The sequence below is a fragment of the Danio aesculapii genome, chromosome 14, assembly GCF_903798145.1.
Source record: "Danio aesculapii chromosome 14, fDanAes4.1, whole genome shotgun sequence".
Classification (NCBI taxonomy): domain Eukaryota; kingdom Metazoa; phylum Chordata; class Actinopteri; order Cypriniformes; family Danionidae; genus Danio; species Danio aesculapii.
In genome coordinates, this window is record NC_079448.1 from 18431397 (window position 1) to 18453050 (window position 21654).

Here is a 21654-nt window from a genome sequence, read left to right on the forward strand (position 1 = left end):
ATATATATATATGTATATGTGTATATATATAGGTATTGTAGATATATATATATATATATATGTATATATATATATATATGTGTATATATATATGTTTTTTCGTGACTAATAAAAAATAATTAAAAATATTAAATGTTAGTCAGCAGTTTGTGGAAAGGTGCTTTTGAAAGAAATGTTTGTCTTTCAGGAAACTGCGGGATGATATGCCTTCTATTTTTAGCTGTGTTCTCTGTATATTAGGTAAGTATTGTGATATGTTATGCATGCTGATTAAAAGATGTTTGCCAAGCAGTTTTTAAAAAGAAACCCATCTCATTTTTGTTGTGAAGTAGAATCAGGATGCATTTGAAAGAGAGACTGTTTCAGTCATGAAGAAAATGCTTAATAATTGCAATTTTTGTCATAGATAATTGATTTTTGCATATTAGCTGCTGAATTTGAAAGGGCTGAAGGGTCTTAGCTTAGCTTATGTAATGAAACTTCTTGTATACTCTGAGGTTTTGGTCTCAGACCCAGTCTCATTGATTAATCAGTGGTGTCCAAACTCTTTCATGGAGGGCAACTGACATGAAGAATTAAGCTCCATTTTGCCTCAATACACCTGTCTAAGACATTTGTAGCATGCCCAGTAAGACCTTGAATAAATGGTAAGAGTGCTAAATTATTCAGTACAGTGGTGCTCCAGGAGCAGAATTGGATCCCACTGATTCAAATATTACTATTATTACTGTTATGTCTCCTGAAACCAACCAAAACACATGCTAATTTGTTACTTGATACAGCTTTATTCCAGTGTTTAAAAGGCAATAAAGTTAGTCAGTTAGTTTTCCCAAATGCACCATATACTGCATGGTTTAATAAGTTCAGTTGTTCTCCGATATCTACATAGTAGTTATGGCTTCAATAAGCTCTCAATCTCCAGAAACTATGCACATTTTTACTTGCCTAAAATGCCCCTAGATCCAAAGGTCTATAACTGACCGAATATGAATCGTGTCTCGAATATGAAATTTACCTGGAATGAGGATACTGTGATGTCTGAGGCTCATGGTATGTCCGACTATGCCAAGATAGATTGTCTTCATGGGGCACCTTTAAAATATTGATTTACTGTATGCAAACAGCATTCAGAATATATTAACAACAAAACATTTGTGTAGTCTAATAGCATTCTGTAGTCAAAATCTTCACACACCTGCAGTGTTTTCATAGAAAAAAAAAAAGATTCTATCAATGTTGTAAGTAGAATGCCCTTAATTATTGTATTCCATAGTAGATGACAAAAAACCATTTTTTTTCAGTGAGATTGCGTCATCTGTCAAATGTAGGTCTGTTCTTTACAAAAGTTTTAAACAGCCGGGGCGCATGCATGTTGACTTATTTTAAGTGTAGTTTACTTTACCTACTAGGCTACTACTATTTTTATTTTGTTTTACAAATAGTATTGCATTATTTACATGTTTTTTTTGTAGTTTTTGTTAAAAGCTATGTTTTGTCAAGCTATATTATCCTTCTTTTCGTTTATAATTTTGCTGCTTTGGAAAAGTACGAATGTAGGCAATTGTTGTTACATGTGGGAACAACCCGCAAGTTAAAGCAAGTCAACATTATGCAGCAAGTAAATACAAAATAAAATATTAATTAACCATTTAATTGGTTAAAAGACATCCTTTTGATTAACGATAAAACGGTCAATATGAGCATCCCTAATGTCAACTATTGATATATTATATCTGTAATCTGTTGGTTTAATTTCTTGTCACACATTTTAATTGTTGGGCTGTTTAAATGAACATATCTTTTCAAATTACTTTCAATCATCTGTTAATCTGGCTGTAGATGTGCATAAAACATTAAGAACTATTTTGTACTTGTTAAATATGTTTGTTTGAACTGAACAATTAGCCCATTAATCACTTGACCTGCATGTTTAATTGCTAACTTTGCAGATATTGAGACTGGTTGTTTGGAGGACAAACACAAGCGGGATCTTTTTATCCAGTTTGTTGAGCCTGTTTGGTAAGTTGAACAATGTGAAATAATGTTTATGTCCACTGTGTGGCAGTAATGCACTTTGAGACCATCACTGCAAGCACATGCTGCAGTACAGGAAGTGCTTTTTGTGTGTCTACACATAAAGTGGGTGGTGATACAGGCTCATGCAGTATTATTAGTATCTTATGTACAGTGTGTCTGGAAAGTATTCATAACGCTTCACTTTTTCCACATTTTTTATGTTACAGTCTTATTCCAAAATGGATTAAATTCATTTATTTTCTCAAAATTCTATACACAATACCCTATAATGAAAATGTGAATTTTTTTTTTTTAAATTGTTGCAAATTTATTGAAAATAAAAAAAACTGAAAAATCAATTGTACAAAAGTGTTAACAGCCTTTGCTCAATACTTTGTTGATGCACCTTTAGCAGCAATTACAGCCTCAAGTCTATTTGAATATGCCACAAGCTTGGCACACCAGTCTTTGGGAATTTTTTCCCATTTCTCTTTGCAGTACCTCTCAAGCTCTATCAGCTTGGATGGGAAGCGACGGTGTACAGCCATTTTCAGATCTCTCCAGAGATGTTCAATAGGATTTAGATCTGGGCTCTGGCTGGGCCACTTAATGACATTCACAGAGTTGTTGTGAAGCCCCTCCATTGATATTTTGGCGGTGTGCTTTGGGTCATTGTCCTGCTGGAAGACGAACTGTCAACTCAGTCTGAAATCAAGAGCACTCTGAAGCAACTTTTCAGGATGTCCCTGTACATTGCTGCATTCATATTTTCCTCTATCCTGACTAGTCTTCCAGTTCCTGCTGCTGAAAAACATCCCCACAGCATGATGCTGCCACCACCATGCTTCACTTTAGGGATGGTATTAGCCTGGTGATGAGCGGTGCCTGGTTTTCTCCACACGTAACTTATGTTTGGAGAGAACCTGGCACCGCTCATCACCAGGCTAATACCATTTGTACAGTGAAGGCCATTGTGATCATCGGAACTTTCAGAGCAGCAGAATTTTTTTCTGTAACATTCCCCAGCCTTGTGCCTCGAGGCAATCCTGTCTCAGAGGTCTACAGATGATTCCTTTGTCTTCATGCTTGGTTTGTGCTTTGACATGCACTGTCAACCCTGGGACCTTATATAGACAGGTGTATGCCTTTTCAAATCATGATCAATCAACTGAATTTACCACAGGTGAACTTCAATTAAGCTGCTGAAACATCTCAAGAGTGATCAGTGGAAACAGAATGTACCTGAGCTCAATTTAGAGCTTCACGGCAAAGGCTGTGAATACTTATGTTCATGTGGTTTTTATTTTTATTATTTTTTATTTTTTTCCATTTTTTTTAAGTTTTTTTTTTTATCTTTTAATAAATTCGCAACAATTTCAAAAAATATTTTCTTCACATTGTCATTATGGAGCATTGTGTGTAAAATTTTGAGAAAATAAATGAATGTAATCCATTTTGGAATAAGACAGTAACATAAATGAATGTGGAAAAAGTGAAATGCTATGAATGCTTACCGGATGCACTGTAAGTCTACCAAAAAAGCTACTGAGGTTGGATGCTACACTGTTGGATGTTGAGATGTTATTCTTATGTTTTTGTTGAATATAATATAGCTCTTATTCTCCTCATAACATTTCCACAGTGGTCTTGGTGAAGAGAATCTAATCAAATGCATTGTTGTTTGTTGTTTTTAGATCTGTATCCCTGATGGTGTACTTAAGGAGAGATTAGATCCCGAAACACTGGAGTCTCTGGGGCTGATTAAACAAGCTCAGCAGTTCAATCAGAAGATTGTGAAAATCAAGACCAAACTGTTGTAAGTCACATATCATGCAGCTACATTAAATAATATTAGGTTGTACCTTTCCCTGTAGATTTAAAGCCTAAAATCTAAATATGGTGCCTAACTTGATATAATTCTTCGCCTTAAACTAGTGTGCTGCCTGCCTTTGCAACAAGGATTGCAAGCTGCATCACAATCAGAAAACTGTAGTGCTTTCTGTAGAGCCTTTTAATTCTTTAGGGTTCATGTTCCAGAAAAAATGCTGTCTAGATAAGACACTTAATAGGTTTTGAAAGTTTGAATTCACTTACCACTGTTTTCAGATCATAGCAGTCAAGCAAAAAGCAAACAAATGGCGCTAATGCATGCTTATGATCTCCCTCAGTACTGAAAAGTCGTGACATTCAGTCATTTATCTTTTATGAAATTCAAGTTTGTCAAGGATGTTGCCTAAAATGCCTAAGATTAAAATTAAAATTTGAAAGATCTTTGGAGCACATTAAGTAATAAAAGGTGTAGTAGGTGATTGTCTTCAGAAAGATTTTTGTCATGCTGGTTGAAAGTCTCTTCACATTCCAATAGTGATGATTAAAGTAAATGATCTAAATGTATTTATATGCATTTTTATATTCTGGATAAGGCATAAAACAAAAAAAATGTTCATCCAATTTAGTACTGTCAGACCGACAAAAACCTCAATTACAACAGGTAACTCAAACTGGCTGTCAACAAATTTAAATTTGATTTCTGCACTGCCTCTTTAAGGTGGCAACGTGGCCTTGTATGCATGAAAAGAAAGATTGTTTCTGAAAGGGCTTCTGCCAAAATGCAGAATCAAAACTTCTAAACCCTGAATCAATATCGGAGTTACTTTTGCACACTGGAGGGGAATGATGTCATGCAGTTCAAACATGGCTGAAGTAGTACTTTAGACAGGTATGTTTTAAAACTATTTTAGCCATGCAAAGCTTATGTAGATTGTGTTCTTCTTTATGAACGGGTTTATATGGACGGAAGTGTTGTTCAGCCACTGAAAACATTCGGCAAAAGATTGGGTATTTTTAAGTTTATGGAGTAACTTTTACAGCATCAATAATATATTCAGTTAAATAGACCTAAGTCTTCATTTAGTTGTTCAAGTGTAAAAGGAGATGAAAACAAGTGATGTACGAGGATCAGCAAGCACAATAGAAAATGAACAGTCACTCGTGGCTTGGCAACGGAAACGTTAGTGAAAGATAACTGCGTATTTCTGTTTTTAGCACTCCTTTTTCTGATCTTAATCAATAGCAAAACATAAGTAAATGCGCTCTTCCACCTAACCAGCTTTACTGAGATGAAGTTTGATTTAAATTCACACATTTCTTCATTTATTCACACATTTTTGAACAGTGACAGCATGTGACACAGTTTTGGGGAAATATAATTGCTGCACCCGCTGGCCTGTCAACAACTACGCTTGATAAAGTGCATATCTCCATAGAGTTTTCTAAATGGTGAATGACATGATCTAGTGTTATATCTAATTGGTGCGCATTCGCATGTTCATGAACTAGGAGGTGTGGCTTTGGATGGCAGGGGAGGGTCATAAAATTTCTAAGCTATTATGCTAATGCTAGCATTCTGGCTAGCATCACCAACTGCACCTTTAATTAATGACAGCTTTCTGAACCTCTGTATACAGCAAGTGTCCTGAAATTCCAATCACAGAATATTATCAAAACAGTCTGTGTAATCCAGGGTTCAATCGTAATTTTATGAAGCTGTGGAATTCGTTTGTGCACAAAATAACACAAAACTAACAACTTTATTCAACAGTTTCTTCTCTTCAGCATCAGTTCAGGCGAGCACTGTGCTCCGTATGAGTGTCACGCTCTGCTGTGTTAACATATAACCCAATTGGTCACACATAATTTCCTTGTTTAAAGATATTGTTCACAAATGTCTAAGGTTTTAACCGAAAATTCCCTGTAAACTATTTGGGGGAGAAGCTATTTCTAGTACTGTCTAAAACCAGTCGTGTCTACAACTCATGTACACTTAACAGATGGAAAGTCCCTCTAATGCACACTGAATGATTTTCACGTTTGACCACAAGATAGCATCTAAAGTGGAATCATAACATTAGAGATTCAAAATAAAATATTATTTAATTAAAGTAACGTTTGCATAAATGACAGAATTTTTTTTTAAAGTGTTAAATAAAGAACAGCACTCGTTAATAGTTCAGCATGCTTTCACTTTCGTATTTGACATGAAATGCACATTAACTGATAGGAATGACATCCCACGCTATTCATAATTCTTTCGTCTTACAGCCATAAATATGGCTATTCCATAACCATAATACACTATGATATAACATGGTATATTAGTTTATTGGATCGTATTGCCTTCCCACCACAACAACTGCTCAAGTATTTGTTTTAAATTTATTTATATTACATTACATGCTATATTATATATTAGATTACATATATTACATATTATACATTAAAAAGGGTCATATTTCGGGTTTATGGGTCTCCAACAACATACTGATATGCAAGTCAAAAAACACTTTCATGGTCTTATAACATAAATTTATTTTTACCTATTATCCCAGCGACTCCCATATAAATCGTTCATTGATTCATTTATTCCCAAACCCCTCCTTATAGCGCGAAGCTAATCTGCGCTGATTGGACCAATGACAGCCTGTTGTGCCACAGATATAGCAAGTTTTGAGGGATCATGCAATTGGCATGCTGACTGCAGTAATGTCCACCAGAGCTGTTGCCAGTGAATTCAATGTTAATTTCTCTACCGTAAGCAATCTCCAAAGAAGTTTCAGAGATTTGGAAAAAGAATGTAGGTAAAGAATATGTTTGTATATGAAATCCTTTAAGTTAAACATTTGCTTGTGTAGAGCTACAGCCTCAGCCGACTAACAGAATCCCTCAGGTTCTAATGCCCTTCTGGTAAAACCTGATTTATATTTCTGCTTCGAGTAATCACTGGAACCCACCGCACATACCTCGCATTCTGTTTGTGTTGTTCTGATCGTAAAACTTCTGTTAGCAGGGATTAGGGTTTCCCCTGTGTTGACTTTCTTCATGGGTGTTTTGAGTTCACACCAGAAATGTGGTATATGAAAGTAGCTCAAACACGCACCATTCTAGAAGGAAAGTGTGAATCAGCAAACATGCAACTACTTTGATCACGAATTAAACTTAAAACAAAAGTATCCATCTGAAGCTTCTCCGTGGGACTTAACACTTGTTAAACACTCATGCCAGTGGTCTCACTCCTCTCTCACGGCTTTTAGCCCGTCAACGCTACAATGCCGACTGACACCAATGCTACATTTTTAAATTAAGAATCTGTTCAACTAATCTTTTTCTTTACAATATTGGTACGAAGCAGCCTCTTGCTTGGGTCCTAGCTCCTGCCCCATGAGAAATTTATTCATGGGCTGCTGTTACACTAACAAAAATGAAAGAAAAAAATGGTAGTTTTGTCTAGTTACATCAAACGGGTCAACTGGGATCATAAAATCACAAGTCTTGTTTAAATTTTTTTGTATGAAGCTAACACTTATGGGGAATAAAATCTCAAACCTGGCTCTGTAAATGAGCACTTCTCATACACAGAAAAAAATCTGCATCAGCTTAGGGAGTTTGTACATATTAAAGTAATTTTTATTTCTGAACTATTTATTTATTTATTATAATAATTTTTTCTGTAATAACTTCTCATGTAAATAACTATATTGTGTTACTGTGAAATAAAATTTTGTTTATACCTCCCACCCCTAATTGTGGTGATTCTATAAAATGACTCCGGACATATTTTATTGTAAATAAAGTGCATAACACAAAGCACTCATTTCTTCATCTCTTTTCAATCCACATTTCTTTAAATGTCACAAATCATTTTATTAACATAAGCATGATGAAATGTATAAATTGTGTTTATACCGGCATTATCGTCTCACTGCTGACTGACCACTAGAACTTAACACTAATAGGCTTGTTATTTTTGTTAGACTTGAATTATTGTTGATGACTGCATTAAATTATTTTCTAATGTAATTTTCCATCCTTCATTTTGTAGTTACAAACAGCAAAAGTTCAATTTGTTGCGCGAGGAGAACGAAGGTTATGCTAAACTGATCACAGAGCTTGGCCAAGATCTGACCGGGAATCTCACCAGTCACATTGTCCTTGAGAACATCAAGTCATTAATAGGTACAGTATGAACGCATTACCTTTCTGCATGGAGTACTAATCCATTTCTTTACATGGTGCCTTGCAATTCCTGATGTGGTTAAACTAATATTGTTAATATTTACTATGTGATGGTTTACCCAAAAATGAAAAATCTCAGGTTGTTCCAATCTTGTACTGTTGTTTTTTTTCTGCTGAATACAAAGGAAAATATTTGGAATAATATCAGTAACCAAACAGATGTTGTCACCCATTTACTGCTTATAGTGGAAATATTATTTATTTTATATTAAATTCTCAATATGTTTTTTCTCCATGACTTGTTGGACGTTTTCATTAAATCACACTAAAGGACAATAAAAATTAACAAATTTATTGTGGTTTTAAAGAAAGTGTAATATTTTTAAAAACACTGAGACAAACTTAGGCCCAATCACAATTCTACCCCTTAGCCCTTCCCCTTACCCCTACCCCTTGTTTTGTGTGTTCACATTAGCTTTAAGGCGTAGAGCTAAGGGGAAGGGGTAGATAGCCCTTCAAATGGAGATTTTTTTTTTTTTTAGGACCACACTCCAAGGGGTAAGAATTTCCCAGAATACACCAGCCACAATGGCAGGATAGCTGCACCCAGAAGAAGAATTTTTACAACAAACAAGCACATGTTTTAATATATTCATAACCACATTCGTGTTTTAACGTCATGATTTAAAAAATGGCTAAAACAAAAACTGCTTTCTATAATCCATAATAATAACTCTTGTATAGCAGCCCCCAACATTCTGTCACTTTATGATACTCGAATACTCTGTCAGAAAAGTCTAGTGGCTGGAAATTGACTTTTTACAGTGTCTGCTATAGGCATGGACCGGTATAAGATTCTGACGGTATGATAGCCCTGGATAAAAATATCACGGTTTCACGGTATTGTGATTACTGCTCTAAAATATATATTTTTTAAATGTCTGGGTAAAAAACAACAACTTTTTTCCCCCATTAAACACAATTATTTTTCAAATACAATTTGTTTTATTTTGAGATACATTTAAAATATTTTGAAGCAATAAACATGTCAAAAAATAACTAAATAAATAACTAAATAACTCAAATGAATCGTTGACTTCTGCTGTTCTTTTGTTTTAAATACACAGATTTCTTTGCAATTTAAAACTACATACTTGGATTTTTTTTTTCTGCAGGAGATACTGTTGTCCTAAAAAACAAAACAAAAAAGCGTAATTTAAAAAATCTTACACATACCTTAGGTCACAGAAAATTTTGACTGTTTTAAAAGTTTGACTTTTCCAAACCGCGGTGTACCTTGTAAATGGCTATCGTCCCATGCCTAGTCTGCTATAATGTTAATGTTGTTTTTATGTGTTTACATAGATGAATATAGCCACTGTGTAAATGCGCAGTACAGTTATGATCTTATTGCCCCATTAGATCGTTATGGTAACATTAATATATGCCTTCAGCGATTTCTTGAAGATAAATACCAAACAAATAAAGCAAGAGGAATAACAACAGCAGTCGCAATCTCATTTGAAGCAAGAGATTGCGATGACATGATGACGTGTGTAGGTGCTGTAGTGCTGGCCCATTTCTCAGGGTAAATTATGAAGCCCTTCCCCTTCACACTCAGTTTTAAGGGCCAAGGGGAAAGGGAGGGGTAGGGGTACAAAAATAGAATTGGGATCAGGCCTTAATCTATACGTTTAGGGTTTCACAGGGCGCTTCAGTCACATGATCCTTCAACAAATTAAAGTTTTCGGTGGAATCTAAAATTAGCCTGCAGTGTATGCTACAAAATGTATCCAGTTTCTATATTTTTATAAATTTATAGATACATTTGTTCCAGTTACTAAAATAGCCACTTGTAAAATTATGCCTGATGGATTTATGAATGATTTTCCTTTGCTTTTTTTTTTCTTCATTTAAAGGTGCTGTAAATTAGGCTTAGTTTAGGCTCAATATAATACATATATAAAACAGGAGGTCTATGAAAGATAAAGAAATGTTTTTTCCTTTTGCTTTGGTTCTGCTGTCCTTGTCTTTAGAGTCAGCATTTACCTCTTCCAGTAGCTGTTCGACATACTCAAGCTTGTTAGCGACATCAGCATGGTCGGCTTTGGCTTGTTCCATTTCTTGGCTGGTGGCGGCTAGAGTCTCTTGAAGCTTATCGATCTCCTCTTTGGCAGCTTGATCAGTCTCATCTGGCTGTTCCGGTCGTTCCTGAGCCTCCAGTTCTAGCTGGTTGATGTGGGATTGCACATGTGTCAGCTTGTGCTGGAGCTGGGCGGAATGCCTGTCACTCAGGTGGCGATGAAGACGTGACTCAGAGTACCTGTGATCTTGGCTAGGTCTTTGTGATTGTAGCTTTTGCTTGGGTCTTGCGTCATAAGGCTGTTTAGGTTCTCATCCAGCTGGTCCTGTGTCAGATGCTGTAGCGTTTCGGTGGCCTTAGGGAGGAGGCTGTCCGTTGCAACACTTAGCCATGCTTCTAGGTCCTTCCAGTGGCCAACAGGGTCTTTGGGGCGAGCCATGTTTTGCGGCGGTTAGGGGGAAGACCTAAAACTGACACAGACCTAGGGGGAGAGAGAGAGAGAAAAAAACAAAAAGAAAACAAAAACAAATGGCAAACAAAAAGTGTCAGGGTGTAATGTCAGGTATGAGGTACTGTTGAGTGTGGAATAAACAGGTGGGTGTTGTTCTCTGTGACTGTGATCCTCTGGGGGGCGTGCATCTAACTTGTAGTCTCTGAGGGGACAGTCAGTAAACACACACAGTTAGGACAGCTAGAGAACAGAGGAAGAGAGTAAGACTGATAAGGAGTAGAGTGATAATTGGCTGCTTCCAGGTTCCTATAGAGAACAATTCCTTTAGCGTTTGTCAAGCATGTGAAAGGAGGCTTCACGGCTGGAAGTTGGAAATGGGGAGCTCTAAACACCAGGACTGTGATTATTATTAAATTTCCTCCGCTGTGAAAGAAAGTACAATAACAATGACAGTATTGGTTTCTTACTCATTAGGATTGACACCATACACCAAGTAGACCACTTTTGGATGCGAATTTGAAATCAGATTTGAAAACACCTGTCTTCTGGTTGACTCGTTTCGTCCTTGATTGGGTAGCGTCCTATGGCGAGAAAGGGTAGAGAGAGAGTCAGATAATTTTCACCAACATCTGTTAAATGTTTCTAACGTTCTCTGCTTTCATGATTCACACAGGTACAATCTTAAAAGGGCAAAGGTAGTCAACTCAGAAGAAGACAGTTAAAAGAAAAAATAGAAAGTGAAGTGAGTTTTCAAATTACAAAGTTGACAGTGGTGGCATTGTTGAGTCAATACATCAAAAGGGGTTGGTTTAATGTGTTATCAAGATAACTAATTAACCTAAGTAGACAGGAAAATCCTAATTTTCCTTCAGGTTTGGCTAATTGGAGGCTACTGCTCTGGTATGCTAGGTTATGTGATGACTTGAGTTCAGTTGCAGCCACTTACAGGCTAAACTGTCCCATTGCATCAACCAGACACCAGGGGAGCACTGTCCTGTGAGGTAATTTAATACCTGAAGGATAATAATAATAAAAAAGGCAAAATAAAACTTGATGCAAATTAATTTAAAACTAATTCAAATTAGTAATGACATTACATGATTCAGAAGTCTGATTTTATCAATAACCTTGATTAAGAGCTGCTATAATTAAATAAATCAATCATTGTTTGAGAAAAGGGAAACCAAACATCAATTAATTATTAATGAAATAAAAATTTCCAAATAGTAATAATGTTGGTTAAGACTAACACTCAGTGAGGTTGTCATTAAAGTCATAAACGCAGTTATGATTTAATTAACCAGCAAGCATCCCTGCAAACCATAGTTATGAGAATAAATCACTTTCTAAAATGATGATAGCGAATGGGTATTCCTGATGTCATTAAATTTGATCAAAAGTGTTTATTTAAAATTTATCAATAACTGTTATTAAGATAGGGCAGCCAATCATCAATGAACTATTAAATGAAATAAAAAATTCAGAATAGTGATTGTGTTTGTAAAGTCCCAGGAACAATAAATGTTATAATTAAATTAATCAGTAAACACTGCTTATAAATCAACTTCAAATATCAACAGTCATAGGAAATGGTTGTTCCTATAATGTTAATACGTTTCAGAAGAGAAAAGCATTAATCATTAATTAAGCATTAATCTGATTGAGCAATCAAAAGCAATAAGTTATAGTCATAAACTATAATTCATTGCTAATAAACCAACAACTTATGAACATTTGAATTAATAAAACAGGCCAGGTTAAGCAGGAAAAACATTTGACAAATGTGATTAAACCAGCGATGAGATCGCGTACAGTAAAGTTTATTAAATCTGCATTAGTCAAAGACTTTTCCAAGAAAGGGGAGAAACTGAGAAATAAGGCAAATAGCCTATAAATTGAGAGATCAAGATTAAAATTCTCGCAGGGGGTTGGGTTGTCACTTCAACTTAACACACTGCATTCAAGACCACAAGAGCGCTAACCACTAGCCTTCAATGCTACAGCCATACCACACACACTTCAATGCAACAGCGTGAGCTTCTGTTAGCTTAGCCTTGTGCTAATGTCTACAGCCAATGCACGTGCGGAGGACTGCGCCTGCGCACTTGAGAGTTATTCCAAAAAAGTCTCCCATGACTCTCGGGAGGCTGTTACTATGACGACGTACACAGAATGAACCAATACGCGGTTATGCACACAAGCTTACATGAATCACGTGAAATGGCGGCAAATTTCACACTGCTCAACAGAATATAGCACTATTAAGATCTCGGCGGATCCCAGCGCTCTGCGTCGAGACTATGCACAGTCAACGACACTCGTGGATTGAACCACACACGTTACTTGATCAAGAGAAGTTCTCTTGTGAGAATACGCTCGGCCACTCGCTCGAGTGCAGCGCTTTGAGTTCACTAAACTCTGATGCTAGTGAATTAAGTGGCAAAAAGACAGTTAGCTACTCTGTGCTTAATTTGACCAGGGAGAAATGCACAGTTAGTCTTTAAAGCTGGGACACGCACCTTTAAATCAACTGTGAAGGCCTTATAGGAGAAAGAATAAGGAACACGCTTAATGTTTCTCAATCCGTGCGCTTTACAGCGACTTATAGCTTTTGTCTCGTGGACAATAACTATTTACTGCAGTTCGCTTTCTCAAAAGCATTCGAGTTGCGCATTCGTACGTTTAAACACACTAGTACCACAATAAATCATACAGCAACACAACAACTTTGTTTCTCTGTCTCTGATCTATTCTTCCGGACAAAATAGAAAAGATAAACAATCATTGATTCGACTCAATTGAGTCAGACTGAATCAGATTAAAAGATTCACACTTTGTCTACCATTTGTCCTGCAAATAGAAGACATCGAATTTTACCAATCTTGTTAATGTTATTTACGTGGCCAACGATAATAATATAACACAGTATTGGGTTAACTTTTAGCAAGGTAACAAGATCTACAGCTCGAGGCAATGACTTAGAAGCACATAAACAAGAACACAGTTCTTATAAAATGAGAACAGAGATTTATTGAGCTACACTACGATACATAAAACTAACTTCGTAATAAGCAAACAACAAACAAACGCACACACACGCATTCACACATACACACAGAGGCAGTTCAGAGGATGTAAGATGAGTTGAACAACCGTCCCAAATTAATTCTAATACTTCTTACAAGATCTTAGAATAACACCTGAGAAACCACGAAAGCAGAGATATGGCGTATCTTTAACTGCTTAAGATCAATCTGCACCAGATCAGCAAGAGACAACATTAGATTGTGGTATTTGCGCCCTTTTTGCCGAAGTCGAATTTCCCTCGCCGGCTGTCCTCAGGAAACACGGTGCTCCTGATTGGCTGGTGGCTTCTGTGACGTCCTTGGGATTCCCTAGCTCGTGAGTGGGTCGTTCTGGGTTACCGAGGTGACGGACTGCTGAGAGTCGGTTTGCGGAAGTTCGTGCGGTTTCGGCGGTCCCCAAACTTAAGAGGTTTGCATGGAGAGTTTGTGGTGACCCAATCGCGTGGCGGTGCAGTGTCCGAGCAGGCGAACATTGGCAGAAAGCAATAGCATGTGCAAGCCAGCTAATGCAAAAAGCAAAGTTTCTTTGTTGCAGGGTGTTTTTAAGTGACCTGGTTTGGTCCATCCCCATGGCACTGTCTTCCAATGAGCAGTTGCCATGAAGGGTGGGGCCACGCCCCATACCATCATAGAAAGGGTCAATAATTAACAGACTGCATGTAGAATTCTCGTGATAAGTTTTGTGACTATATCACATCAAAGGTTACAAGACGAATACTATTTGTGCTACTAGTTTTTCATTTACACCAATGTATTGCAAATGTCACTAGCTTTCGTTCAATACCAGACATCATACATTTCAGACACATACAGATAATTTTAATCTGCTATAAGGGTTAAAACAACACATTAATTAACCTGGTTGGTTGGACTAAACATAGCATATGAGGAAAACCATGGCATATTATTAAAAGATACATCTGCCTTAGTTTTGACATTTTAAGAGATTGTCTTTCATTCGTATGCATTATTTTCTCTTTGTCTCTACGAAATTGTACATCTGGCAGGATGTGCCCAAGGCGAGCACATAACCATGTAGAGGAGTCATTCAAAAGTCTCGGGAGGCCGTTCCCGCTGAAAATCCTGTAAAGCCCCATTGTTTAAGTGTATTAGTCATTTACTAGTTGAAAGATTTCAGATTCAACTCGTGCTGTTCACTGCGATATGCCCATGAGTTACTTCACAGCTGTCATCTGTTTTTGCAGAGGTTGATTATTGGCTGTTTTCTTTGACATTATAGCTTAAATACAACGCAAAACATTTTTATCAGTCTCTCTTTGTCAAGTTTAATTATAGTTTAGCCCGATGATCTCAAACTCAATTCCTGGAAGCCCGCAGCTTTGCATAGTTTAGCTCCAACCAGCTCCAACTCACACCTGCAAAATAGTTTTTAGTACTCTTGAACACCTTGATTAGTTGCTATGTTTGAATAGGGTTGGAGCAAAACTGTGCAGAGCTGCGACCCTCCAGGAAGCGAGTTTAAGACCTATGGTTTAGCCTTTATCTACTTCAGATCTTGTGAGCAAAATAGGTTAACTTTATATTTGAGACCTCACTAAACCTACGCCCGTTAAGTTGTACTTAAACACAGCACCATGCTGTGTGTGTTTGTCTATGAGAACTACAAGTCACAGAAGAGCTCATTAATATCTACAACTAATCCAATTATGGTCAATATGTCCCTAGTAAAGTAATTTTGAAATATTGAATTTTCTCAGTTGTCTCAGATGGTAAAGATGTTGTCTGACTTCTTTGGCCTGAATCTGTTGAGTCCAGGTTAGATCTACAGTGTATACATTTAGGTATTTGAAGCTGTGTATTCTCTCCACTGGTTCCCACCAATGCTTACTGGTAAGTAGATCTGTTGCTGCAACCTCCTTAAGTCCACAACCAAGTTCTTGGTACAGAGACAGTTTGATTGGCAGTGTGATGTCAGCTTCACCACTTCATGTAAGGCAGGCATCGTCATTGTTGGAATTGAGGTCCAACAAAATTGATGGAAGTGGAACTGGTAGACGACACAGCCATATATATATATATATAGTTTTGAATCTCCCAGTTCTCTCTCTCTCTATATATATATATATATATATATATATATATATATAGAGAGAGAGAGAGAGAGAGAGAACTGGGAGATTCAAAACTCATAGCTGTGGGCCTCCTTCTCTCTCTCTCTCTGTGTGTGTGTTTTCCCCCAGACACACTTGTCCTGGGTCTATTGAGGTATCTCTTTGAGGACTCATAAAGTGATGTTTTCTGTTTCAGGATGTTTTAATTTGGACCCAAACCGTGTGCTGGACATCATTTTGGAGGTGTATGAATGTCGCTCTGACCAGGATGAGTTTTTCATTCCTCTAATCAAGTCCTACATGTGCGAGCACCAGACCCTGTGCCACATGCTCGGTTTTAAGTTCAAGTTCCACCAGGTATGACCCAACACCACATTGACTTAAGCTTATAGTCTCTATAGCTCATAGTCTTTTGATATGTAATGAAATGGATATCCAATCTGTTTCATCTCCATACAAATAAATGGACCAATGTGACTGTGCTTTTGTTCTTTCAACTATATGCTGATCACTGAACATGAATGAAGGGTGTTTATTGTGATAATAGGTTGAAATATGTTCTCATTGCTCAAATTTTAGCTTCTTTTACAGTTTTGTGACGACACTTTTTGTTCCGTATGTATGTATGTATGTATGTATGTATGTATGTATGTATGTATGTATGTGTATCTTATGCAAATGTTTGGCCACCCCTGATAATTTTTATAATTGCAAGCCATAGCCTGCTGTCCTTTCAAATCAGCAATTTTGTTTAAATAGATATTATATATTAGGGAAAAAGCAACATTTCAGTTCTGACATTAGATTTGTTTAATCAACAGATGCAATGGAATTTAAGTCATAACAAAAACAGACGGGCAAAAATTTGGGCACCCCATCAGAATAATGACATCAATGTTTGAGACAGCCACCTTTTGCAGAAATAACAGCCTGTAGACCAGGGGTGGGCAAACTCAGTCCTGGAGGGCCGGTGTCCTGCACAGTTTAGCTCCAACCCTGATCAAACACACCTGCTTATAGATAATTAGTGATCTTGGAGACACTGATTAGCATGTTCAGGTGTGTTTGATTAGAGTTGAAGCTAAATTATGTAGGACACCGGCCCTCCAGGACTGAGTTTGCCCACCCCTGCTGTAGACGCTTCTTATAGTCAAGGATAAGTCCCTGAATTCTTGCTGAAGGCAATTTGGGCTATTCTTCCTTGCACAATTTTTCCAGTTCAGTCAGGTTTGATGGGTACTGAGCATGAGCAGCCCTTTTCAAATCAATACATAGATTTTCTATAATGTTCAAGTCTGGGGACTGGGATGGCGATGCTAAAACATTGTATCATGTCTAAGCATCAATGTCTTGCTAGATCTGGAACTTTGCTTAAGGTCATTGTCCTGCTGAAGCGTCCAACCCTGCCGTAACTTCAGCTTAGTGACTGATTTTTGAACATTTTTCTTCAAAATCTGCTGATACTGGGTGGAATCCATGCCACCTTTAACTCTGACAAGGTGTCTAGCACCTGTGCTCGCCACACATCCCCACAGAATGATGGAGCCCCATCATATTTTACAGTAGAGAGCATGTTCTTCTCCTGGAATGCTGTGTTCTTTTTCCGCCATGCATAGTGCCTATGGTTGTGGCATCTGTCCACAGTATATTTTTCCAAAATGATTCAGGCTTGTCCAGATGAACCTTTGCATACCTCAAATGACTATTCTTGTTGGCAGAATGCAGAAAATGCTTCTTCTGTATCACCTTTAATTGAGCTATTTTTTTGTGAAGAATGTGCTGGATTGTGACAATCTACAATAAAATTATTAGCCTCAAGATGTTCCTGCAGCTCTTTGAAGGTGGTCTGTAGTTTGTTTGTGACCATTCTAACCATTTTTCATCTTTGCCTTTCATATATTTTTCTTGGTCTAGCACCAAGTCCTTCACAATACTGTTCCTGTGGCCTTCCATTTTCTTACTATATTTCTGACTGTGGAGTAAGAGACTTTAAACCTTTGTGATAGCTTTTTGCATCCTCCTTTTTCAGGTTTATGATCTATATCTGTGTTTATTCTGTCTAGTTATATTATAGTTTTTAGCTCATTAGGAAGCTCTTTTGAGGTTCCCATGTTGCTACTTTCTGGTTCACAATAAGGAGAAGCACAACTAGCAATCAGCAATCTTAAATATCCTTTTTCATGATTGGTTCCACCCGTGTTGGGATTAAGGTTCATCGAGTCACTCAAATCAGTTTTGTGTTGTAATCAATCAGCATAAAGTGACCACAGGTTTTAAAATCCATACACAAGGGGGTGCCCAAACTTTTGCACAGGCTAATTTTCAGTTTCAATGAAATTTCACACATCTCAATACTGCTACACTATGGATTTCTGTCTAAAAATGACATTATCTAGCTTTCTCTATGGATTTCTGTCTAAAAATGGCATTATCTAGCTTTCTCTACAAGCTGAATGGTATTTAACTGTGACCTTCTCTTATAAAGAAATAGCACGTAATTATGCAGCCCCATATGTATATGTATGTATATATGTATATGTATATATGTATGTATATATATATATATATGTATATTAGGCTTGTGCCGGTATTCGGTAATGCGATAAATCACGGTAATGAATATGCACGATATTGTTATCGCGGGCACTTCAAAATACCGTGAAAAATAATAGATCCGAATTTATATTCTTAGAACGCGCCTTAGCTTATTTTCCATCAACCGCTTGAAGAAACACTGCGTATATGCTGCGCAGAACTGATGCGCACTCTGATGTAAACAATCCCCACATGTAGAAGCCTTGTGTGCGCGCCGCCGCTGCCACCGCACTAAAATCCTCACACACAGGGGCGTACTTGTCATCTGGCAGACCGGGCACTTTTCCGGTGGGCCGACGTACTTTTTGGGCCGAGCTGATCATCGTCTTATGATTTGATCGGCCCATAAAAGGCTTAGCAGCCTATCGTTTTTTTCTGCGTTATTGATTGACGCTGCTGTGATCTGTGACTCTCTGAAAGTAGATGCTTTTTTTCCCGGACAGACAGACCGGGCCGGCCCATGTGACACTCTGCACCCCATTGGCTCATTTCGGTATTGACATTGGGCTGGCCCAATCACAAACTCCTATTTTGGACTCGTGTGAGCTTGCGTCGTCTGTGTGTATTTGTCAAAATAGTCGAGAGTCAGAGAGAAGAAACGCAAGGGAGGCGCAGAGAAATCGCGGGAAATACACCGGCGTTTCATTTAGCGATTCTGAAAAGTTCTCTGTTCATTCTAGTACACGGCTAAAACGCAAATCACGTGACCACACACTCTCTGCCCAGAGCTGCAGCCACTAGTTCAGCGGGTAAGCATAAACCCCAGGTGAGAGTTTAGTGCATGTCAGACAGTTCATCTGCTGGGTGATCTCATCTCACTTTAGTTGTTAAACGTGATATTGAATTCATCTTGTTGTCTCTATCTAACATTTCTTATGTCTTTTGAATCACTTGTTCTCAGTTAACTGTTTTGGCTGAGTGCAAAGCTAATATATTAATTTATGTAACCACATACACCGATTCTGCACATTGACTGATTGCTTACCTTTATCGTTTAAATTTAATGTACGTTATACTGTTATAATGGCCATTATTGGTTATTAAAACTCATATTCTGCAAAAGAGACAGGGTAAATCAAATATCAAAATGAAACAAATTTGACTTATATTATGTTTTCATTGTTTAGATAGTGAAACAGCAAGCAGGATGAGGTGAAAGGTTATAATGTAACACTGTTCCCTTTGAAGATTTACCCATGCATTAGCAGGCAGTTTTTGTTATGTTTATTATTGAATATAGGCTGAGTGAATAGTGTATTGAATAAGCTAAATTGACTGTAGTGTATGAGTGTGTGTGAATGAGTGTGTATGGGTGATTTCCAATATTGGGTTGTGGCTGGAAAGGCATCTGCTGCATAAAACATGCTGGAATAGTTGGCAGTTCATTCCACGATTGCTGATCGAAGACGGTTTCCCTTTGCACATTCACTTTGATATAATTGCTCAAGTTTACTTTTATATTGTGTATTGTTTTATTTATATTTATTTGTATTTAAATGTTTGAAGTACTTTTAGTTAATTAAAAAGTTATTAAAGTTACTAAGTTGACGAAACTGAAGTTTTTTGTGTTTTACCTGTTTCTCTAGTAAAATTACAATATCGTGATAATACCGTATACCGTGATAAAAGCTCAATCAATTAATCGCAGCATGAAAATGTGATACCGGCACATGCCTAATGTATATATGTATATATATGTATATATGTATATATATGTATATATGTATGTATATATGTATATATGTATGTATGTATGTATATATGTATGTATATATGTATGTATATATATATGTATATATATATATATATATATATATATATATATGTATATATATATATGTATGTATATATGTATGTATATATGTATGTATATATGTATATATATATGTATATATGTATATATATATGTATATATGTATATTTATATGTATATATGTATATTTATATGTATATATGTATATGTATTTATATGTATGTATACATGTGTATATGTATGTGTGTGTATATATATATATATATATATATATATATATATATATATATGTCTGTAGGTGCGTGTGTGATTGAAAATGTCATCTTGATCTGGTTTACATTTCTCTGCACAGGAGCCTAATGGAGAAACACCATCATCTCTGTATCACATTGCTGCAGCTCTTCTTCAGCATGACCTCATCGCTCTTCAAGACCTCTATGTTCATGTGAGTGAAAGAATAATTTTTGGTTCGAGTAGTTTCTTGACTGAACCTGTAAAAAATTACTCTGCTTGTTACCTGCTGATCAACATTTATTTATTTTTTCCCAGACGCGTCAACCAGTCATGTTGAAATGTCAGAAAGAGATGGTGCTCCCTGTCTGTTTTACTAATTTTACAATAAAAAAACGTTATTTTGTTGTAATTGTGAAAATACACAAAAACGACCCTTAACAGTTTTCAAATCTGTGTTCGTCTTATCAATATGATCAAAAATTACAGAGTGTTTTATGACGTAATGTGCTGAAACTCGTGTCTGCGTGGGGACCCCATGGGGTTAAAGGCTCATTTTACATCAAGTATAACTGTTAAAATGAACTATTTTTAAATAATTCAGCCAATTTCTTGTTTAGTTTACCATAATTTATTGAATCAGATTTGACCAGTAGCATTTTATTTATAAGTTTTGATCATTTAAAATAGCCATCTCCCACCAGCCCCTATGTTTATGCCAACAAAGATGCATTGGTGTCTCAACCTAAGATTTAACCTTTTTTTGGAGCACATCTTTTTAAAAATTCATGCTGACTCATTAACACTGATACAAAGTCATGTGTAACTTTGCAGCTTCTCCCACTGGATTCCAGCATTGTGGAAGAGCACAAGAGAAATATCCTAGAGGCCAAGCAGATAGCCCGCAAACTCACAATGGTGGTCCTACCCTCTGAAAAGACAGAGGACAAGGAGAAAGAAAAGGACAAGGAAGAAGAAAAAAATGAGAAGGTAATGCGATATCCAAACTCTTTGCTGTTGCACTTTACTGTAAAATCACAACATTGTTTATTTACTGGTCGTGGGTCACAAGTAATTTTATCATGATGAAAATATGATTAATTGTGCAACCCTAGTTTTGAGAATATCTTGACACTTTTGGTAATTCCAAAAGTGCCTGAATGCCTGAATGATAAATGTCTTTTATCATATCAGTCACAGGGTTTCCTTGGGGTCCTAAAAAGTTGAAAAATCGAAATTTAAGGCCTTAAAAAGTCTTAAATTTGCTGTTCTAGGTCTTAAATATTTTTGCACAGGTCTTATTTTTCCGATGTCCATGTAACACTACATCTAATGCTCATTTAAATTGTTTTTTG

General features: G+C 36.7%; 1 protein-coding gene across 1 annotated transcript in view; it reads left to right on the forward strand.

Annotated features, from left to right (window-relative positions):
• The first annotated feature begins 1004 nt into the window (after positions 1-1004).
• The window catches only part of thoc2 (THO complex 2), a 121690-nt gene continuing 101040 nt past the window's right edge, over positions 1005-21654 (forward strand). Inside the window, exons 1-7 of the mRNA XM_056472947.1 lie at positions 1005-1050; positions 1950-2014; positions 3711-3832; positions 7895-8028; positions 15917-16077; positions 20421-20513; positions 21134-21289. Of these exons, the coding sequence (XP_056328922.1) occupies positions 1005-1050; positions 1950-2014; positions 3711-3832; positions 7895-8028; positions 15917-16077; positions 20421-20513; positions 21134-21289 (777 nt within the window). The remainder of the gene's footprint in view (positions 1051-1949; positions 2015-3710; positions 3833-7894; positions 8029-15916; positions 16078-20420; positions 20514-21133; positions 21290-21654) is intronic.